This window comes from Melanerpes formicivorus, unplaced genomic scaffold (assembly GCF_026170545.1).
Source record: "Melanerpes formicivorus ecotype bairdi unplaced genomic scaffold, bMelFor1.0.p_v2 SCAF_29, whole genome shotgun sequence".
Classification (NCBI taxonomy): Eukaryota; Metazoa; Chordata; class Aves; order Piciformes; family Picidae; genus Melanerpes; species Melanerpes formicivorus.
Window position 1 is genome coordinate 532,027 of NW_027142381.1, and position 17,532 is coordinate 549,558.

The window sequence follows — 17,532 nt, forward strand, 5'->3', positions numbered from 1 at the left end:
AGCAGTCACTCAAGTCTTCTGCTATTTAAAGAGCTGTGGAGGACATGAGCCAACAAACTTGAGGAGATGTCCAGAGAAGGGCAAGGAGGCTGGGGAGAGGCCTCAGGCACAAGCCCTATCAGGAGAGGCTGAGGGAGCTGGGGGTGTTTAGCGTGGGGAAGAGGAGGCTCAGGGGAGACCTTCTTGCTCTCTACAACTCCCTGAAGGGAGATTGTAGGCAGAAGGGGGTTGGTCTCTTCTCCCAGGCACCCAGCACCAGAACAAGAGGACACAGTCTCAAGCTGCACCAGGGGAAGTTTAGGTTTGAGATGAGGAGAAAGCTCTTCACAGAAAGAGTTGTTTGCCATTGGAATGTACTGCTCAGGGAGGTGGTGGAGTTATCATCCCTGGAGGAGTTCCAGAGGGGACTGGATGTGGCACTTGGAGCCATGGTTTAGTAGCCATGAGGTGTTGGGTGACAGGCTGGACTTGATGATCTTTGAGGTCTTTTCCAACCTTATTGATTCTATGATTCCATGACCAAAGGAGCTGACACTGCTTATCATTGCCATAATTCCTGGTACAGTCTAAAGAGGTCAACACCTTTTCCAAACACAAGATGATGCAATTCCTGCCCTCATCAAGCTTCCCATATCCAAAAGCTACCTGAATATGGCAAACCAGGCAAAGGAAGCACAAGTATGTAGCATGTGTTCAGCCATGGGCTGGACACAGCCCAATTTGCCAGAGGCAGAGATCTTCCAGAGCCTTGTGCAGAGCTTCAGAGCTGGGCACCATTGTGTGCTGAGTGTTAACATCCTTGTTAAGTGTTTTACATCTGCGTTGTACTCACTGCCTGCCAGAGCTTGTGACAGCACAACAGTGAGTCATGGCCAGAGAAGTCAGGCCAAGTAAACACTGAAAAGTGGAAGGTCAGGAGGCAGGTGACTGGCATACAAACATGCTGGACTTCATTTGGAATGGATGATTGTAACACAGCACAATCCATCACATCTGCCCAAAAGCTGACATCAAAGAAACAGCTACAAAGTAATCCCAGGAAGTAGATCAGCCTCAAAGAAGAGCAGGTCCAGAGGAGGGCCATGAAGATGAGTAGGGAGCTGGAGCACTTCTCCTATAAAGACAGCACAGGAGGTTCCACCTCAACATGAGAAGGAACTTCTTCACTGTGAGGGTCACAGAGCCCTGGAGCAGGCTGCCCAGAGAGGTTGAGGAGTCTCCTTCTCTGGAGACTTTCAAGACCCATCTGGATGCATTCCTGTGTGACCTGTGCTGTATTCTATGGTCCTGCTCTGGCAGGGGGGTTGGACTGGATGATCTTTGGAGGTCCCTTCCAACCCCTAACATCCTGTGAGCCTGTGACAGCCTGAGGGAGCTGGGGTTGTTCAGCCTGGAGAAGAGAGCGCTCCAGGGAGACCTAATAGCAGCCTTCCACTACCTGAAGGGGGCTTACAAGAAGGATGGACAGAGACTCTTTGCAGTGCTAGGATGAGTGGAAATGGCTTCAAAGTGGAATATATTTAGATTTGATGTTAGGAAAAAGTTCTTTACAATGAGGGTGGTGGAACACTGCAACAGGTTGCTCAGGGAGGTGCTTGAGGCCCCACCCCTGGGGATATTCAAGATGAGGCTGGTCAGGGCTCTGGGCAACCTGATCTAGTTGAGGATGTCCCTGCTGACTGCAGAGTGGGTAGGACTGGATGACCTCTGGAGGTCCCTTCAAACCCAAACCATTCTATGATTCTAAGACTTAGGTGTTCAAGGAGGAGTGCAAGAAGAGACTCAGGATCTTCCAGTAAAACTAAGATGCTTGAAGGACTCATGCAGGAGGCAGGGTAGGAAGGTCTGCCTTAATTTGGGAGTGAAGGTGGCCTTGCTACAGAGCTGGCACAATAATTGCTCATGAATACTGTTACTGCTACCACAATTTGATGCTGACTGGCAGAGGTAGGATGGACAGACGCAGGGGAATCCAGTCAGTCTCTGCTTCTTGCCATCATCATCAGGCTGTCAGCTGCCTTTTAACTGTGTTTCATACCAGTGAGGAGCTCAGATGAAAAAAGAAATACAGCTTGACCAGTTCTCAGAGCAGAGCCTGTGACTGCAGCAGGGGCTCTCAGAAAATAGTGTTTTCAGCTGTAATACTGAACAGGTTTGACCGGAAAGTCCTTGAGAGAGGATGGCTGCAAAGCCTTACAGAGACACTGAGCACTCTAGAAGCTGGTTGGGAATTTCTAAGTGCAAGCTTTTTGGATGAAAATCACAGGAGTGTAACAGCATTGATTACATTTTCACCTGGAACAATCCTCAAGCCTAGGAGAAATCTGCAGACAATGAAGAGAGAGTCTTATCCTTGACAAAGCCCAGTGCTCACTGATTACAAAACAGCATCACTCACTCCCAGGGCTGAGGCTACTGCCCTGCCTGAGTCATCACAGGCCACTGAATTACAGAATCATAGAACAGTTTGGTTTGGAAGGGACTTTGAAGATCATCTAGTTCCAATTGCCCTGGCATGGACAGAGATACCTCTTGCTAGCCCAGGTTGTTCAAGACCCTGTCCAACCTGGCCTTGAACACCCCCAAGAAGGGGTCATCCATAACCTCCCTGGGCAACCTGTTCCAGTGTCTCCCCATCCTCACTGTCACGACAAAAAGTGATAAAATCAACTTTGGAGCTCTGGGTGAGGTAAGGAAGAGATCTGTGTGTCCTACAGCCCCTCTAAGGGCCAGGAGGATGAGCAGAGGGCTGGAGCACCTCTCCTATGAGGACAGACTGAAGGAGTTGGGGCTGTTCAGTCTGGAGAAGAGAAGGCTCCAAGGTGACCTTATTGTGGCCTTCCAGTATCTGAAGGGGCTACAAGAAGGCTGGGGAGGGACTTCTCAGGATCTCAGGTAGTGGTAGGACTAGGGGGAATGGAATGAAGCTGGAAGTGGGGAGATTCAGACTGGATGTGAGGAGGAAGTTCTTCCCCATGAGAGTGGTGAAGCCCTGGAATGGGATGTCCAGGGAGGTGGTTGAGGCTCCATCCCTGGAGGTGTTTAAGAGCAGGCTGGCTGAGGCTCTGTCCAGCCTGATCTAGTGTGAGGTGTCCCTGCCCATGGCAGGGGGGTTGGAACTAGCTGATCCTTGCGGTCCCTTCCAACCCTGACTGATTCTATGCTTCTAAGTGCATCCCAAGTCAAGCCTTCTCCTAAGAAAGGACAGCTGAAAAGACAGAAAAAATAACCTTGCCTTTGCAGTCATGATGAGCAGGGAGCTTTCTGAAAGCTTTATGAATATAATGGGATGGCAAACCCACCCTCATTCCTCAGCTCAGTTTGTTATGAGCCTCATTTATTGGTGCATAATTTCACGGCCATTTTTCTCTTGCCATTTCCCAAGCGTGCTTTTGGTGAGAAGAGAGAGCTCAGCTTGGCTTGGAGTTGGCTTTCTGGAAGACCCAAGCCTGGGTTGGTTTTTTTTTTTGTTTTATAGGGTAATTTATATCCCAGACATCACAGGCACATGCACAGAGTAAATGTGCTGATGCTCACCTTGCATAGTGAAGTGTGAAAGGAGAAAGCAGGTTTCAGAGTGATTGTTTCAGACACCCAGAAATACTTTGAAGGACAGTTGTCCTCCTGGGAGTGATGCTATAAAACCAGCTTTCAGAGGGTCCAACTTTACTACATCTCAGCAATTCCTGACTGAATTGCAGCTGCCAGGCACTCAGAGAGCCCAGGCTGCTCCAGCTCATACATCATCCCCACATTAATGAGAGCTGGAAACGTGACCATGGCTCAGGCAGTGGGGTTGGGAAGGGATGTCCCAGGACTGCTTCGACTCAGCAAGGCCCAGAGGGCTAATAAAGAAGTAAACCAGTGTGCCTTGCAGTACAGAGGGGAATATGTCAGTTGAAAGAATATAGGAACCCTTCTTCAGCTGTTCAGACCCATCACTGCTGTTCAAGAGGACAAGTCATTAATTTCCCTGCAAGAACACAGAGGGTGAGAGCCAAAGCATGGCTGTGCCAAGCCTGCTGGCATCACTCATGCCAACTCCTTCACCTCCCAGACACACCAGCCTATGGTGAACATCAGCACAATAAACCTCTGGCTCACACAGTTCTTAAAAAGCCTGCTGATGGACCCCAAAACCACAACCTAGAGCAAATATTTCAGTGTGCTGGGACACCCCTGCCCAGCCAGCCAAGAAATGTCTCCTGGTGTGGCAAAGTCGTTGCAGTCTTCCCCAACAGCAGGGGCTGGCTGGGTGAGACACACAGGGCAGCACTGCAGCTATCTGGGGGGTTGGAGATGAAGGGAAAGCATTGTCTGAGCATCAAAGCCAGGACTGTCAGCTAGCTAAAATCTGTCCTGCAAACCTCTCCAGCGGGGTTCAGAATGGCCCCAATGTCAGAAGGGCAGCAGATGTTATGTATCTGCTGTGTTTTCTACCAACAGCCACAGCACAAAACATAGATCACAGAATCACCAAGGTTGGAAGAGACCTCAAAGATCATCAAGTCCAACCTGTCACCACAGACCCCATGACTAAGCCATGGCACCAAGTGCCACGTCCAATCCCCTCTTGAACACCTAGATGCTGAGGTACCCCGAGTCCCTACCCCAAGCCCAGACCTAGGAGGGTTCAGGCACTTCCACATAAAATACTGATGGACATGGCCAGCAGTGGACGTGCCCCAAACAACACAGAAGGAAAGGTGAATGTGCAGAGGCTCAGAGTGCTGCCTTTCCACATCTTTCCCCACAAAGTATGGAGAGCTGGGAGTCCAGAAGTTAAAGGGCTTGTGGAATGGGTGTCATGCCCAAGAAAACATATGATAGTGGAAAACAATAAAAGTAGACTGTCTTAGGGATACTGGGGGTGTCTTCCATGTCCACAGCCTGCATGTGGGCAGGGGTGTGCACACCTGTGCTGGAGGTGCTCCTGAAGCAACCTCACCAGACAAGGTTAGCGTGGCCCAAATCCTATTAGCAGTGGAAATTCACATTTCCACAAAATGCAGCAGAAGGAGCAACATGGAATAGCTCTGATCAGGAGGAGGAGCAGAGTGTGACCCAAGATGAGCGCTGCAGAACATCTCTCATGATTTAGGCTGTGTTCTAAAATCCATTGGTGAAAGGCATAAATAGATCACACCTTGCTAGGTCTTGATTAGAGTGGAGTGGAGTGGAGTGGAGTGGAGTGGAGTGGAGTGGAGTGGAGTGGAGTGGAGTGGAGTGGAGTGGAGTGGAATGGAATGGAATGGGATAGGATAGGATAGGATAGGATAGGATAGGATAGGATAGGATAGGATAGGATAGGATAGGATAGGATAGGATAGGATAGGATAGGATAGGATAGACCAGACCAGACCAGACCAGGTTGGAAGAGACCTTTGAGATCATTAAGTCCAACCTAACACCCAACACCATCTGATCAACTAAACCATGGCACCAAGTGCCTCATCCAGGCTCTTCCTAAACACCTCCAGTGATGGTGACTCCACCACCTCCCTGGGCAGCACATCCCAATGGCCAATCTCTCTTTCTGTGAAGAACTTCTTCCTAATATCCAGCCTGAACCTCCCCTGATGCAGCTTGCTGCCACTTGCTCTTGCTCTCCAACTATGGAGATGTGGCTCTGGCTTCCTTCACCCACAGACCAGGCTGGACAACAGCTATGGTCCAGGACAACAATTATCACCCAGCACATTTGGCAGTCGCCTAACCACCACCTGTCAGAGGCAGTGGTCCTGTGAAAAATCAGTACAGAGCTGACAGCTGCCAAGAGCTTCAAGTGGATATAAGGCATGGCTGAATCCTAAAATGGATTTCTTCACCCACCAGTGAATCTCAAGCACACCACACAGCCTATTGCCTGGGAAGAGCGCAGAGATGATCAGTGTCTTCCCAGCATAAGAATCAACTTGTCAGTAAAAACACTAGAATCAACTGGGAGGAAAATAGTGGTCCCTTCCCCCTCGCCTCTACCTGTCCCCATCTGTCAGCAGCTAACAGGCAGGGATGACAAATCATTTTCCATCAAGAGGCAAGAGAGAGATGGGAGCTCTGCTGCCTGCCTGCCTGCCTGCAATTTCCTTTCCCGAGGAAGGACAGCTATAAACCACCCGAGCGCTGCGGTGCTACGAGCAGAGCCCTGGCTCCCATTGCTGAGGTTAGAGCCTGCTGAGAAAATAATCAAACTACAGCTCCATTTCCATGGAGGGGGCTGTGATGAAAAGCATTTTACCAGTTTGGAAAACGACATTGGAGCTTCTGATAAAGCATCTTCAAGCACCTCCAGTAAATAGTGAGCTGACAGGGAAAATGCCAAACATAGGATCTGAATTCATGCTTGTGCTGATTCCTGCTCTTAAAATAAACACAGGCAGTGATTGGATATTGTTCAGTGCTGGAAATATTTCTTCCAACCACAGAACAATCACTCTGAAGAGCAAAACCAACTTCTCCAACAGGGATACAGGTACAAATAAACAGCCTGGGGCTGTACACAAAGGTAATGAGTTACTCCTGTAGCCCCATTTCTAAGACCTTTCCCAAGGTCAGTCCCAACCTGCCTCTAATTCTGTTCCAAGCTAACCTGATTTTCACATGGAAACAGCCTTAAGCCCCAATTTGTAACTGCATTTTTTGGTGTCTGGTTGATGAAACACTTTTTCAAAGCTGGCCTTGAGCATACATTGTTGGCAGATTTGGGTTGAGGAAGGGGGTGGCTTTTCTTGGGGTGGGCTGCAGGAGCCTCTGGGGGCTTAGCAAGCTGCAGGCAGGTCTCTGATAGCCTGCATCAAACCCTTTGCTGCTACAGCTGCTCTCTGCTACAGAGAGAGGCTTTTTTGTTTGCCTGGACATAATATGGTCCATGCCCAAGGAGATTCATCCTGCAGATCAGGTTAGGCCAGCTGTAATTCCACTAGGTGATAAATAAAACTTCCCTGGGCTTTAGTGGTTCTTCCATTGCTTTTGCCATGGTTTTGCCCCCCAGGCTTTTCAAACAGGGTCTTACTCTAACTCCAGAATTTCTTTCCCTTAATATAGATAATTTCACTCCCTTCCCCTCCTGCCAACAAGAATCCCCTTCTACTGCCACCAACTTCTGCACCATCTGCATCTGACCAACTTCATGGTCCCTGCAGTTCCTCAGTACAAGTTCTCAGAAGCAGCACTAGAGAGGACATTTGAACAGTATGCACTCACCACACAAGCAACTGACACCAGTTAATTTTAGCCCAAAGCCTTCAAAAGTCAAAGGTCAGCTGTTGGAGCGAGTTCAGAGGAGGCCACAAAGATGACCCAAGTGCTGGAGCACCTCTGCTATGAGGACAGGCTGAGGGAGCTGGGGGTGTTCAGCCTGGAGAAGAGAAGATTCTGGGCAGGGGGAACCTTAGAACTGCCTTGCAATACCTGAAGACAACCTACAGGAAGGCTGCAGAGGGACTTTTCATGAGGGTGTCTAGAGACAGGACAAGGGGAAATAGTTTTAAGCTGAGGGAGAGTAGTTTTAGACTGGATCTTAGGAAGAAGTTCTTCAGTGGGTTGGAAGAGGTTGCCCAGGAAGGTTGTGGGGGCCTTCTCCCTAGGGGCTATTCATGGCCAGATTGGATGAGGCCTTGAGCAAATAAATCTAGTTGTGAGCCATCCCTGTCCATAGCAGGGAGGTTGGAGTAGATGACCTCTGAGGTTCTTTCCAACCTAAGCCATTCTGTGATTCTATGATTCCAAGCAGAACCACGTCAGCCAACGGTTGCAGGAGGTGTTGGAGTAATCATAAAACAGATCTTGGAAGACACCTTGCAGCAAACCCTATCTGTGCTCCTCAACTGTGCTCATCAATCTGTGCTCCTCTGTGCTGTCTACAACTACCTGAAAGGAGATTGTGGCTAGGTGGGGGTTGGTCTCTTGTGCCAGGCAACCAGCACCAGAACAAGAGGACACAGACTCAAGCTGCACCAGGGGAAGTTTAGGCTGGATGTCAGGAAGAATTCTTCATAGAAAGAGAGATTGGCCATGGGAATGCGCTGCCCAGGGAGGTGGTGGAGTCTTCATCCCTGGAGGTGTTCAGGAAGAGACTGGATGAGGTGCTTGGTGCCATGGTTCAGTTGATTAGATGGCGTTGGGTGATAGGTTGGACTGGATGACCTTTGAGGTCTCTTCCAACCTGGTCTGGTCCATTCCATTCCATGCCATGCCATGCCATGCCATGCCATGCCATGCCATGCCATTCCCCTTTCTTCAAAACACTGGGCTGTTTTGGTACCACACTTACCCCCAAAAAGCCCTTGTATAATTTCATGATCAATCCAGTCTCAGCCAAAGACGGTGCAGGTGGGGCAGAAAACCCCTGCTCACCACAAGAAAATCGATCCAACTCTAACTACTGCCTCCCTGAACCCTTTCCCAAGCCTCACACACCTAAGAAAACCTTGTGAATAAATGACATGCTTTCCAGCTTCCTGTTTTCCAAAGTGACAAAAAAAGATACCACAACACAACACCACTTATCTCCTGCACCCCACCACATCCCACATCCTGCAGGCCTTGCACCGTGCAGCGGCAGGGGATGCCAGCAGACCTGACAGGCACCCAGGAACACTGGAATTCACACCCAGGAGCTGATGGACAGGGTGGTTAAAAAGGGTTTTCAGGTGCTGCCCACCAGCTCTGCCTGCACCCACACTTTAATACATTAATTAGAAGAACTGAGGGAGAGAGACATTTGAAGATGATCAAACAGAAAGCCCCAGCAAAACACTGTTTGGAGTGACAGCAGTGCCACACATCACAGAGTCAGAAGGTGACACCTGATATTAGATGTCTGCACCTTTGGCTGGTGTTGTGAATAACAAATTCCATCCTAACCAGGCATGGGCTTGCATTTTGATGACAGGCACTAACCAGTGAGACATTAGGTTCACACAGGAGTCAAACCCTAGCCAAATACCCATCCAGGAAAGCAGTCCACTGCTCCCCATTAGGCTCATGCCTATCAGTCTCCATTTCAAAGCCACGCACAATGCCATATAAAGCCAGAGGGTATCCACATCAGAGCTGGAGCTCCCACTTGGGCTGGGAAAGCAAACATGTTCTAGTGCATTTTATATATATATATATACATATAAAATAGAGGAAAAACAAATCCAAACATCTTTTTCATGACTCGGTCCTGCCCTCCCACCCACCACCCATGGAATGGATCCTCTGCCTCCCACAGCGGCTGCCCATCCCTCACCTCAGAGCCAGCAAAGCTGTGGATGCCAAAAGAACTGCTTGCTCTAAATATCCTCCCTGTTTCCCTCTTGACAAAAAGATACAGCCACAGTTTAATGCAGTCTGCATGCAGGAGGAGAAGGATTTGGTTTTCTGAATGCAGAGAAGTGAGGCTCCTTTGTGGAATTTAAATGTACCTATTGGAAGGCTTTCCTCTTTGGTGGTGGTTTCCCCCTCCCCTCCCCCCCTTGCCTGACCCTCTCAACATTTCAGCACATGAATAATTGTCCCCATATAAACAATATGGGCTCCTTCATGGATGAAATGCACACAAGAGATTTGTACCATTAAAATGCTATTTAATCTGTTTTAAGGGTTTCTGAAAGACTGATGGGTAGGCAGGCAAGGTACCCTCTGGGAAAGGATCAATGTCACTGCCAGGGCAATGAGGTGACTTTTGTGCCTAAGAGGCTGCAGGATGAGACTCTGACTGATCATTAAAGAAATCACCACTACCAACAATCTGCTCCATGCCCTCATTGAACCCATCTGAGTTCAAAGCTCCATATTCCCAGTCGCAGAATCGTAGAACCAAAGAATCAGACAATGGCTTGGGTTGGAAGGAAGCGTGGGCAGCAGGTTAAGGGAGGTTATCTTCCCCCCCCTACTCTGTCTTGATGGGACCACATTTGGAGTATTGTGTTCAGCTCTGGGCTCCACAATTGAAGACATATACCAGAGAGTGTTCAACAGAGGCTATGAGAATGATGGAACAGAACAAAATAGAGCAGAACAGAACAGAGTAGAGTAGAATAGAATAGAATAGAATAGAATAGAATAGAATAGAATAGAATAGAATAGAAAGCAACAAAGGTGATTTTATCTGTTGAGTCACATCAAGAGAGAGAAGATTTAGTCCCTCACACCATTCTATAATTCTGTGATCTAAAAGATCATCTATTTCCAATCTAGTCTCTGCAGCCAAGCACAGGGATGCAATTCTGCCTCGCTCTATGCACGCAGCTGGATGTTAGGAAGAAGCTCTTCCCAGAAAGAGAGATTGGCCATTGGAATGTGCCCAGGGAGGTGGTGGAGTCACCATCACTGGAGGTGTTTAGGAAGAGACTGGATGGGGTGTTTGGTGCCATGGTTTAGTTGATTAGATAGGGTTGGGTGATAGGTTGGACTGGATGATCTCAAAGGTCTCTTCCAACCTGGTCTATTCCATTCCATTCCATTCCATTCCATTCCATTCCATTCCATTCCATTCCATTCCATTCCATTCCATTCCATTCCATTCCATTCCATTCCACTCCATCCTATCCTATCCTATCCTATCCTATCCTATCCTATCCTATCCTATCCTATCCTATCCTATCCTATCCTATCCTATCCTATCCTACTGTTGCCTTGGCTGCACCAGAAATCTGTCCCGTTGAATCCAGAGAGCAAATCTGGGGGCAAAATGGTCTAGAATATGGAGAGGACACACTGTGATTTTCCTCTGCAAATAGTTTAGAAAGATCCAACCCAAATTTCAGCTAATTTAGCACTTGTAATAAAAAGTAGCTGGAGCCAGCCATTAAACCTCAAAAGGGATCCCTGAATTGTGCTTTTCTTAATGACTTCAATAATCGATTCTTACCACACAAATAAGGTGTGGGATGGACCAGCTAATAAGCATGCTCACTTAATTGCATTCTTCAAGTGACAATTTGTACAAATGATACCATCTAAGTAGTAATAATATCCTTATTGATTAAATTAATCTCCAAAAGTCAGCTCGAATAAGTTTAATTAGCAACGCCTGACGGAAGTACAAAATAATCCCAAAACAACCTTGTAACCCGTTGCAGGCTTTGAAGCCCTGGCAGCAGCCATGCCAGAGATTTTTGCATCTTTATTCAGACAGACACATGCAATTTCATGGAGCATCTTCAGCAAATCTCTGTGACTAACCATGAAGACCTGTGGAACCCTCCCTGCAGAGACAAAGCGAGACACGCCGCTAAAGCCTCCTGCCCGCTTAGTCACGCAGGCACTAAAAGCCAGGGCCACAACCAGGTTTAAATTAAAGGAGAAATTTTCAGCAGAAAGAGCAGAAGATGGTCAGAGAAGCCTCTGTGCCAAAATTCACACATGGAGCTGGGGGGGACCTGGAGCAGCTTCAATGCTTTCAAGCTGCGTGAAACTGGACAGCAGGTTGATGAAAGCGGAGCAGAGACTTGTTCAAGTACAGCAAAGGGTTAAAAGAGTTGGCTCAAGGCTTGTTCAGAGAGAGCAGGTTATTCTTTCTAGCACCAAGAGCAGGAGCTGGGCCTGGGGAAGGGGCCAAGCTGCGGTTCACAGCACCTGCATGCTCACCAGGATGGGCAGCAGGAGCGCAGAGCAGTATTTGCTCTGCCTGTTTGTATGGCAAGACTGGAACCAGGTATGAGGTGCCTCCAGCAGCTTTGCTGGCATCATCTTGTCACCAGCCAGGCACGAGGATGAGATTTCCACAAACAGCCTGCTGGAGGGAGTTAGCAACACAGGAACAGATCAAACGTTTGGTCCTTGTGGCTGTCAACACAGTAAGAAAGATCTGGCACTATTAGAATTTGATTGCAAGCTACACTTGGGCAGGGGGAGGGGGGAAAAGGCATGTTGAAAACCTCTCACAGTTGAAATATTAGCTTAAACTGCCTTGCTTAGCAAACACTTCTCTGCTCTCTGCCAAGAAAAGGGGAGTTAGACTCAATTCTGCCTCGGGAAGTGAAGTAGTGGACATCAGGGACAAGAGCAGAGAATAAGCTCAACCTTCTGGAGACACTCCAGGGTGATAAAAGAAAATACAATAATAGAGAGAACAGCATGTTCCCCTTGTCAGGGCCAAAGCTACCCTGCAAGCAGAACAGGAATTTGCCTGGGGCAGCAGCACGGATAATGGCTTTATTATTATTATCTGAGCAATCCAAAGATGCTTCCCAGCACGTCGAGGAGAGCAGTGAGCCCACAGCCATCTCTCTGAATGTGAGGAACGGGAGGGTTATATTTTCAAGTGGCTCAGGCAGGAAGTTTCTCATTTAGCTGACTGAATCCAGCAACTGAAAGAAACATATGGTCCATAGATCTCACCACACGGAGGTACAGTCCAGTTTAGTTTAGCATATTTGGAGTGCATTCATAAAGCAAGGCTCTTGCACAGTATGTGGCCTTGGCCCATAGGTTAGGACAGCCAAAACTTCTCAATTATTTATTCATAGAATGGTTTGGGTTGGAAGGGACCTTAAAGATCATCTAGTTCCAACCCCCCCTGCCATGGGCAGGGATACTTCCCATTAAATCAGGTTGCTCAAGGCCTCATCCATCCTTGAACAACTCCAGGGAGGGGGCATCCACAACCTCCCTGGGCAACTTGTTCCAGTGTTTCACCACCTTCACTGTGAAGACCTTCTTCCTAATGTCCAGTCTCCCTTCCTCGGGCTGCATTTCATTCCCTCTCATGACTAGAAGCCCTTGCAAAAAGTCCTCCCCCTTGCTTCACTGTAACCCACTTCAGGTACTGGAAAGCTGCTCTAGGGTCTCCCTGGAGCCTTCTCCTTTCCAGGCTGAACAGCCCCAACTCTGACAGCCTGTCCCCACTTTGTTATTCAGAATACTTGTGTTTAATTTTACCACAATACAGTTACTTTGTCCTTTTGCCTGAGACACCAATTTTTCATGCCATTCTTATAGCCTCAGTGGGCTTATTACCCCATTTTTGTTCTTGGAGAGGCTGTTTTTTGGTAATGCAATGTACAGTGTTTAACAAATGTCTCATAATTCTCTGAAAGGTGATGGAATTTGAACCACAGCCAACAGAAGAGATACTTCCTGTATCCCCTTTTCATCCTCACAGAAACAAGGAACCACCAAATGATTTCTCCATCTACAGAGAGTCACTTACCAGGCAGAACAGCACAGCACACAGAGAACACTTCTATTTGAGTTGATGCTTTAAAATGATTTTATTAATAGAGTCCTCCATGACTGCTAATGTGATCTGGCTGCTCCAGACCTCAGCTATGCAAGCACAGGAGGAAGCTCTGCCAACCTCTCTACATCAGGAGTATTGGAAACAGATACACCCATCTGAGACCTGACAGCTGCCTGAATCCACAACAGCTCTCTGCTTCCTGACACACACCACAACTAGTCTTGAACAAACTACTTACAACTGAAATCCTCCTACGAAGTGGAAGTCAGCTGTCTGGCAATTGCAGATACACCACCTCCAGCATCACTCTCTGTATCAGCTACCTGACCTGCACACACAGCAGGCAATGGGTGTTAGAGGAGGCTGATTTATCTTGGTCCATAAATAAGACAGTTACAGAGAGAATGATTTTTGGAGCTCAAGCATCTTTGAAAAGCTACTTTCTATATAATGTTACAAAGTGGACTTCCTACATACTTGAGCCCTCAAAACCAACACATATTTCACAGAATCTCAGAATGGATCTGGTTGGAAGAGACCTCAAAGGTCATCCAGTTCAGCCTTCAATCCAGCACTGAAGGGTCAACACTAGACCATGTCCCTAAGAACCATCTTGAAGAGCCCCAGGGATGGTGGCTCCACCACTGCCTTGGACAGACCATTCCAATGTTTGAGAACCCTTTCAGTGAAGAAATATTTCCTAATATCTACCCTGAACCTCTCCTGATGCAGCTTGTAATCATTTCCTCTAGTTCTGTCACTTGGCACCAAGGAGAAGAGGCTGCCCTCTCCTCGCTCCAGCCTCCATTCAGGGAGCTGTAGAGAGCAACGAGGTCTCCCCTCAGTCTTCTCTTCTCTAGGCTGAACAACCCCAGCTCCCTCAGATGCTCCTCATAGGCCATGTGCTCCAGACCCTTCACCAGTTTTGCTGTCCTTCTCTGCACACACACCAGCCCCTCAATGTCCTTTTTGTAGTGAGGAGCCCAGAACAGAGCACAGTACTAGATGTGTGGTCTCAGCAGTGCTGAGTACAAGGTGATGATCACCTCCCTGTTCCTGCTGGCCACAGTTTCTAACACAAGCCAGAATGCCATTGGCTTTCTTGGCCACCTGGGCACACTGCTGACTCATGTTCAGTCAACTATCAACCAGTACCCCAAGGTCCCTCACCAAGCTGCAGCTTTCCAACCACACATCCCCAAGTCTGTAGCTCACCACGTGGTGGTTGTGATCCAAACCCTTGACCAGAACACACAGTATCTGAGCATGCAAACAGCAGGGAGGCACAGGGTTTAAAAGCACTTCAGGAAGAGAAGGATATATTATTTTCCTTTCCAAAATGGATGTTTATCATAGAGCCTTTTCAGAAAGTTCAGCATGTGAAACTAGAAGAGGACATATGCTCATCACCTGCCCCTCAGACACTCATCCTCTTTCTCTAGTTAAAAAGCCAATCTTCCATGAAATCCCCCAAAACCCTAGCAGATGGCTTGAACTATGAATTGTGAAAAGACTAGTTCCACAATGACATGATTAAAAACCAAGCAAACATAAAAATCCCACAGACAAACAAGGGGAGCCACAAGAGGAGCCTGGTTTAGAGTGAGATCTGTCTAGGCCCAAGCAGCGAGCTGTGTGATCGATGTGCAATAATTGCTTCACATGGAGCAGACCTGTGTGGCATATTTATACCCTTTAATTCCTATTCCCTTGTTTGAGTGAGATTATTACTTCCCATGACCACTAACACCAGATTTCTTAAGTTTCTTCTGATGTGCCAGCAAAGCAAATCATAGAATCATAAAATCAATAAGGTTGGAAGAGACCTCAAAGGTCATCAAGTCCAACCTGTCACCCAACACCTCATGACTACTAAACCATGGCACCAAGTGCCACATCCAATCCCCTCTTGAACACCTCCAGGGATGGGGACTCCACCACCTCCCTTGGCAACACATCCCAAGATGTGAAGAACTTGCTCCTCACCTCAAGCCTAAACCTCCCCTGGTGCAGCTTGAGACTGTGTCCTCTTGTTCTGGTGCTGCTTGCCTGGGAGAAGAGACCAACCCCCTCCTGACTACAACCACCCTTCAGGTAGTTGTAGATAGCAATAAGGTCTCCTCTGAGCCTCCTCTTCTCCAGGCTAAACAAATGTCCTCTGGTGAACCTCTGGACAGAACAATGAGTTTTCATTTTAACCACAGCTCAGTCAATACAGTTTTCCATCTCCAAGTCTCCAGTCTCTCCCCTACCAGCTCATTAATGTCCAAGTGCTGTACTCTGAAACACGCCTGGAAGAACCTCTACAGACTTTGCCATCCCAACTTGCTTCTGAACGTTGAATTCAATGCTTATGAATCACTTCACTGTATGTAAACACTTGAATCACTAAGCCACAGCTAATATTGTACATAGTAATCAAGGGCTGCTGGCAGAGTGGATCCTGTAACGACGAACGTCTGCGTGGGTGCGCAGAGGCAGCACTAAAAACGTGGCTGTTAGTGTTTCACTTTCCAAGGCAGGTTTTGCCTCCTTGTGAACAGATTTTATTTGCAGGTGTTAAACACCTGTGAAATATTTTCAGGCTTTATACCTTCACAAGCCCTATGAGGAAAGGTTGAGGGAGCTGGGGGTGTTTAGCCTGAACAGGAGGATCAGAGGAGACCTTCTTGTTATCTACAACTACCTGAAAGGAGGTTGTAGACAAGTGGGGGTTGGTCTCTTCTCTCAGGCAACCAGCATCAGAACAAGTGGACACAGTCCCAAGCTGCACCAGGGGAGGTTTAGGCTGGAGGTGAGGAGAAAGTTCTTCCCAGAAAGAGTAATTGGCCATTGGAATGTGCTGCCCAGGGAGGTGGCGGAGTCGCCGTCCCTTGAGATGTTCAAAAAAGGATTGGATGTGGCACTTGGAGCCATGGTTTAGTTGTCAGGTGGTGTTAGGTATTAGGTAATAGGTTGGACTTGATGATCTCTGAGGTCTTTTCCCATCTGTCTGATTCTATGATTCTTCTTGAGATACCACAGGAGCCCTACCAGCCCCTCTAAAACTTGACCCAAAAAAGGTACTCTGGTTTTCCTGATATTTAAGAGACCAGGACTGGACTCAGAGCCATAGTGTAAAAACATGACCAGAGCCTGTCTAAACCTGACATATTCATCTCAGTAGCTTTCTGCACCAGGTCAGATAGATTAGAATCCAAAGGGAAAAAATAAATAAATCTATACTCACCCCTAGAAGTCATTTCCCCACTTTAAACTAAAATCACAGAATCACAGAAACATTCAGGTTGGAAAAGACCCTCAGGATCACCAAGCTCACCTCTAAACCACATCCCCAAGCACCACATCCAAACACATCCAGGGTTGGTGACTCCACCACTTCCCTGGGCAGTACATTCCAATCCCTGACCACTGTTGCTGGGAAATTTTTTTCCCTAATGTCCAGTCTAAACCTGCCCTGCTGCAGCTTGGGAACATTCCCTTTTGTTCTGTGACTAATTACTCGTGAGAAGAGACTAGCACCAACCTCTTCACAACATCCTTGCAGGTAGCTGTAGAGAGCAATGAGGTCTCCCCCTCAGCCTTTTCCAAAGTAACCATCCCCAGCTCCTGCAGTTGCTCTTCATCAGATTTATTCTCCAGGCCCTTCACAGCTTCCTTGCCCTTCTCTGCACTGGCTCCAGCACCTCCACTTCTCCCTTGTACTGAGGTGCCCACAACTGGACACAATACTCAAGGTGTGGCCTCACCAGAGCTGAGCACAAGGGGACAGTACAAGGGGACAATCACCTCCCTGCTCCTTCTGGACATATCTAATGCAAGCCAGGATGCCATTGGCTTTTTTGGCCACCTGGGCACACTGCTGGCTCATATTCAGATGCTTGTCCATTAGAACCTCCAGGTCCCTTTCTCTATGCTATAAAACACATTCAACGCTCAGCTGCCCCGAGGCACTCTAATAACTCTTTAAGCTAACTTGTTAAAGTGTTGCTTTGGGCTCCTTAAGCACTGTAACAGACATGCCACAAACCTTGATGCCGAGCTCGATGTTCTCCCCTCCGTACACATCCATCCCAGGATCCAGCAGCCCGATCTCTCCGAAGAATTTTCTGTGCACAACAAAGGAGCAACCGATCATCGCCGGCGTCCTGAGCGAAGAGAACAGCAACAGAAATGCACAATCAGTGACATTCCCCAGTCTTCAATGGTCTGAGGGCTAATTCTGCACACCTCCTGATGGCTTATAGAATCAACAAGGTTGGAAAAGACCTCAAAGATCATCAAGTCCAAACTATCACCCAACACCTCCTGACAAACTAACCCATGGCTCCAAGTGTCACGTCCAATCCCTTTTTGAACAC

The 17,532-nt window shown here is 47.8% G+C and overlaps 1 protein-coding gene across 1 annotated transcript in view; it reads right to left on the reverse strand.

The window, feature by feature from the left end:
• Window positions 1-17,532, reverse strand: part of GALNT17 (polypeptide N-acetylgalactosaminyltransferase 17) — a 298,218-nt gene that overhangs the window by 90,541 nt on the left and 190,145 nt on the right. The window contains exon 6 of the mRNA XM_068154430.1: window positions 17,202-17,319. Coding sequence (XP_068010531.1) covers window positions 17,202-17,319 — 118 coding nt within the window. The remainder of the gene's footprint in view (window positions 1-17,201; window positions 17,320-17,532) is intronic.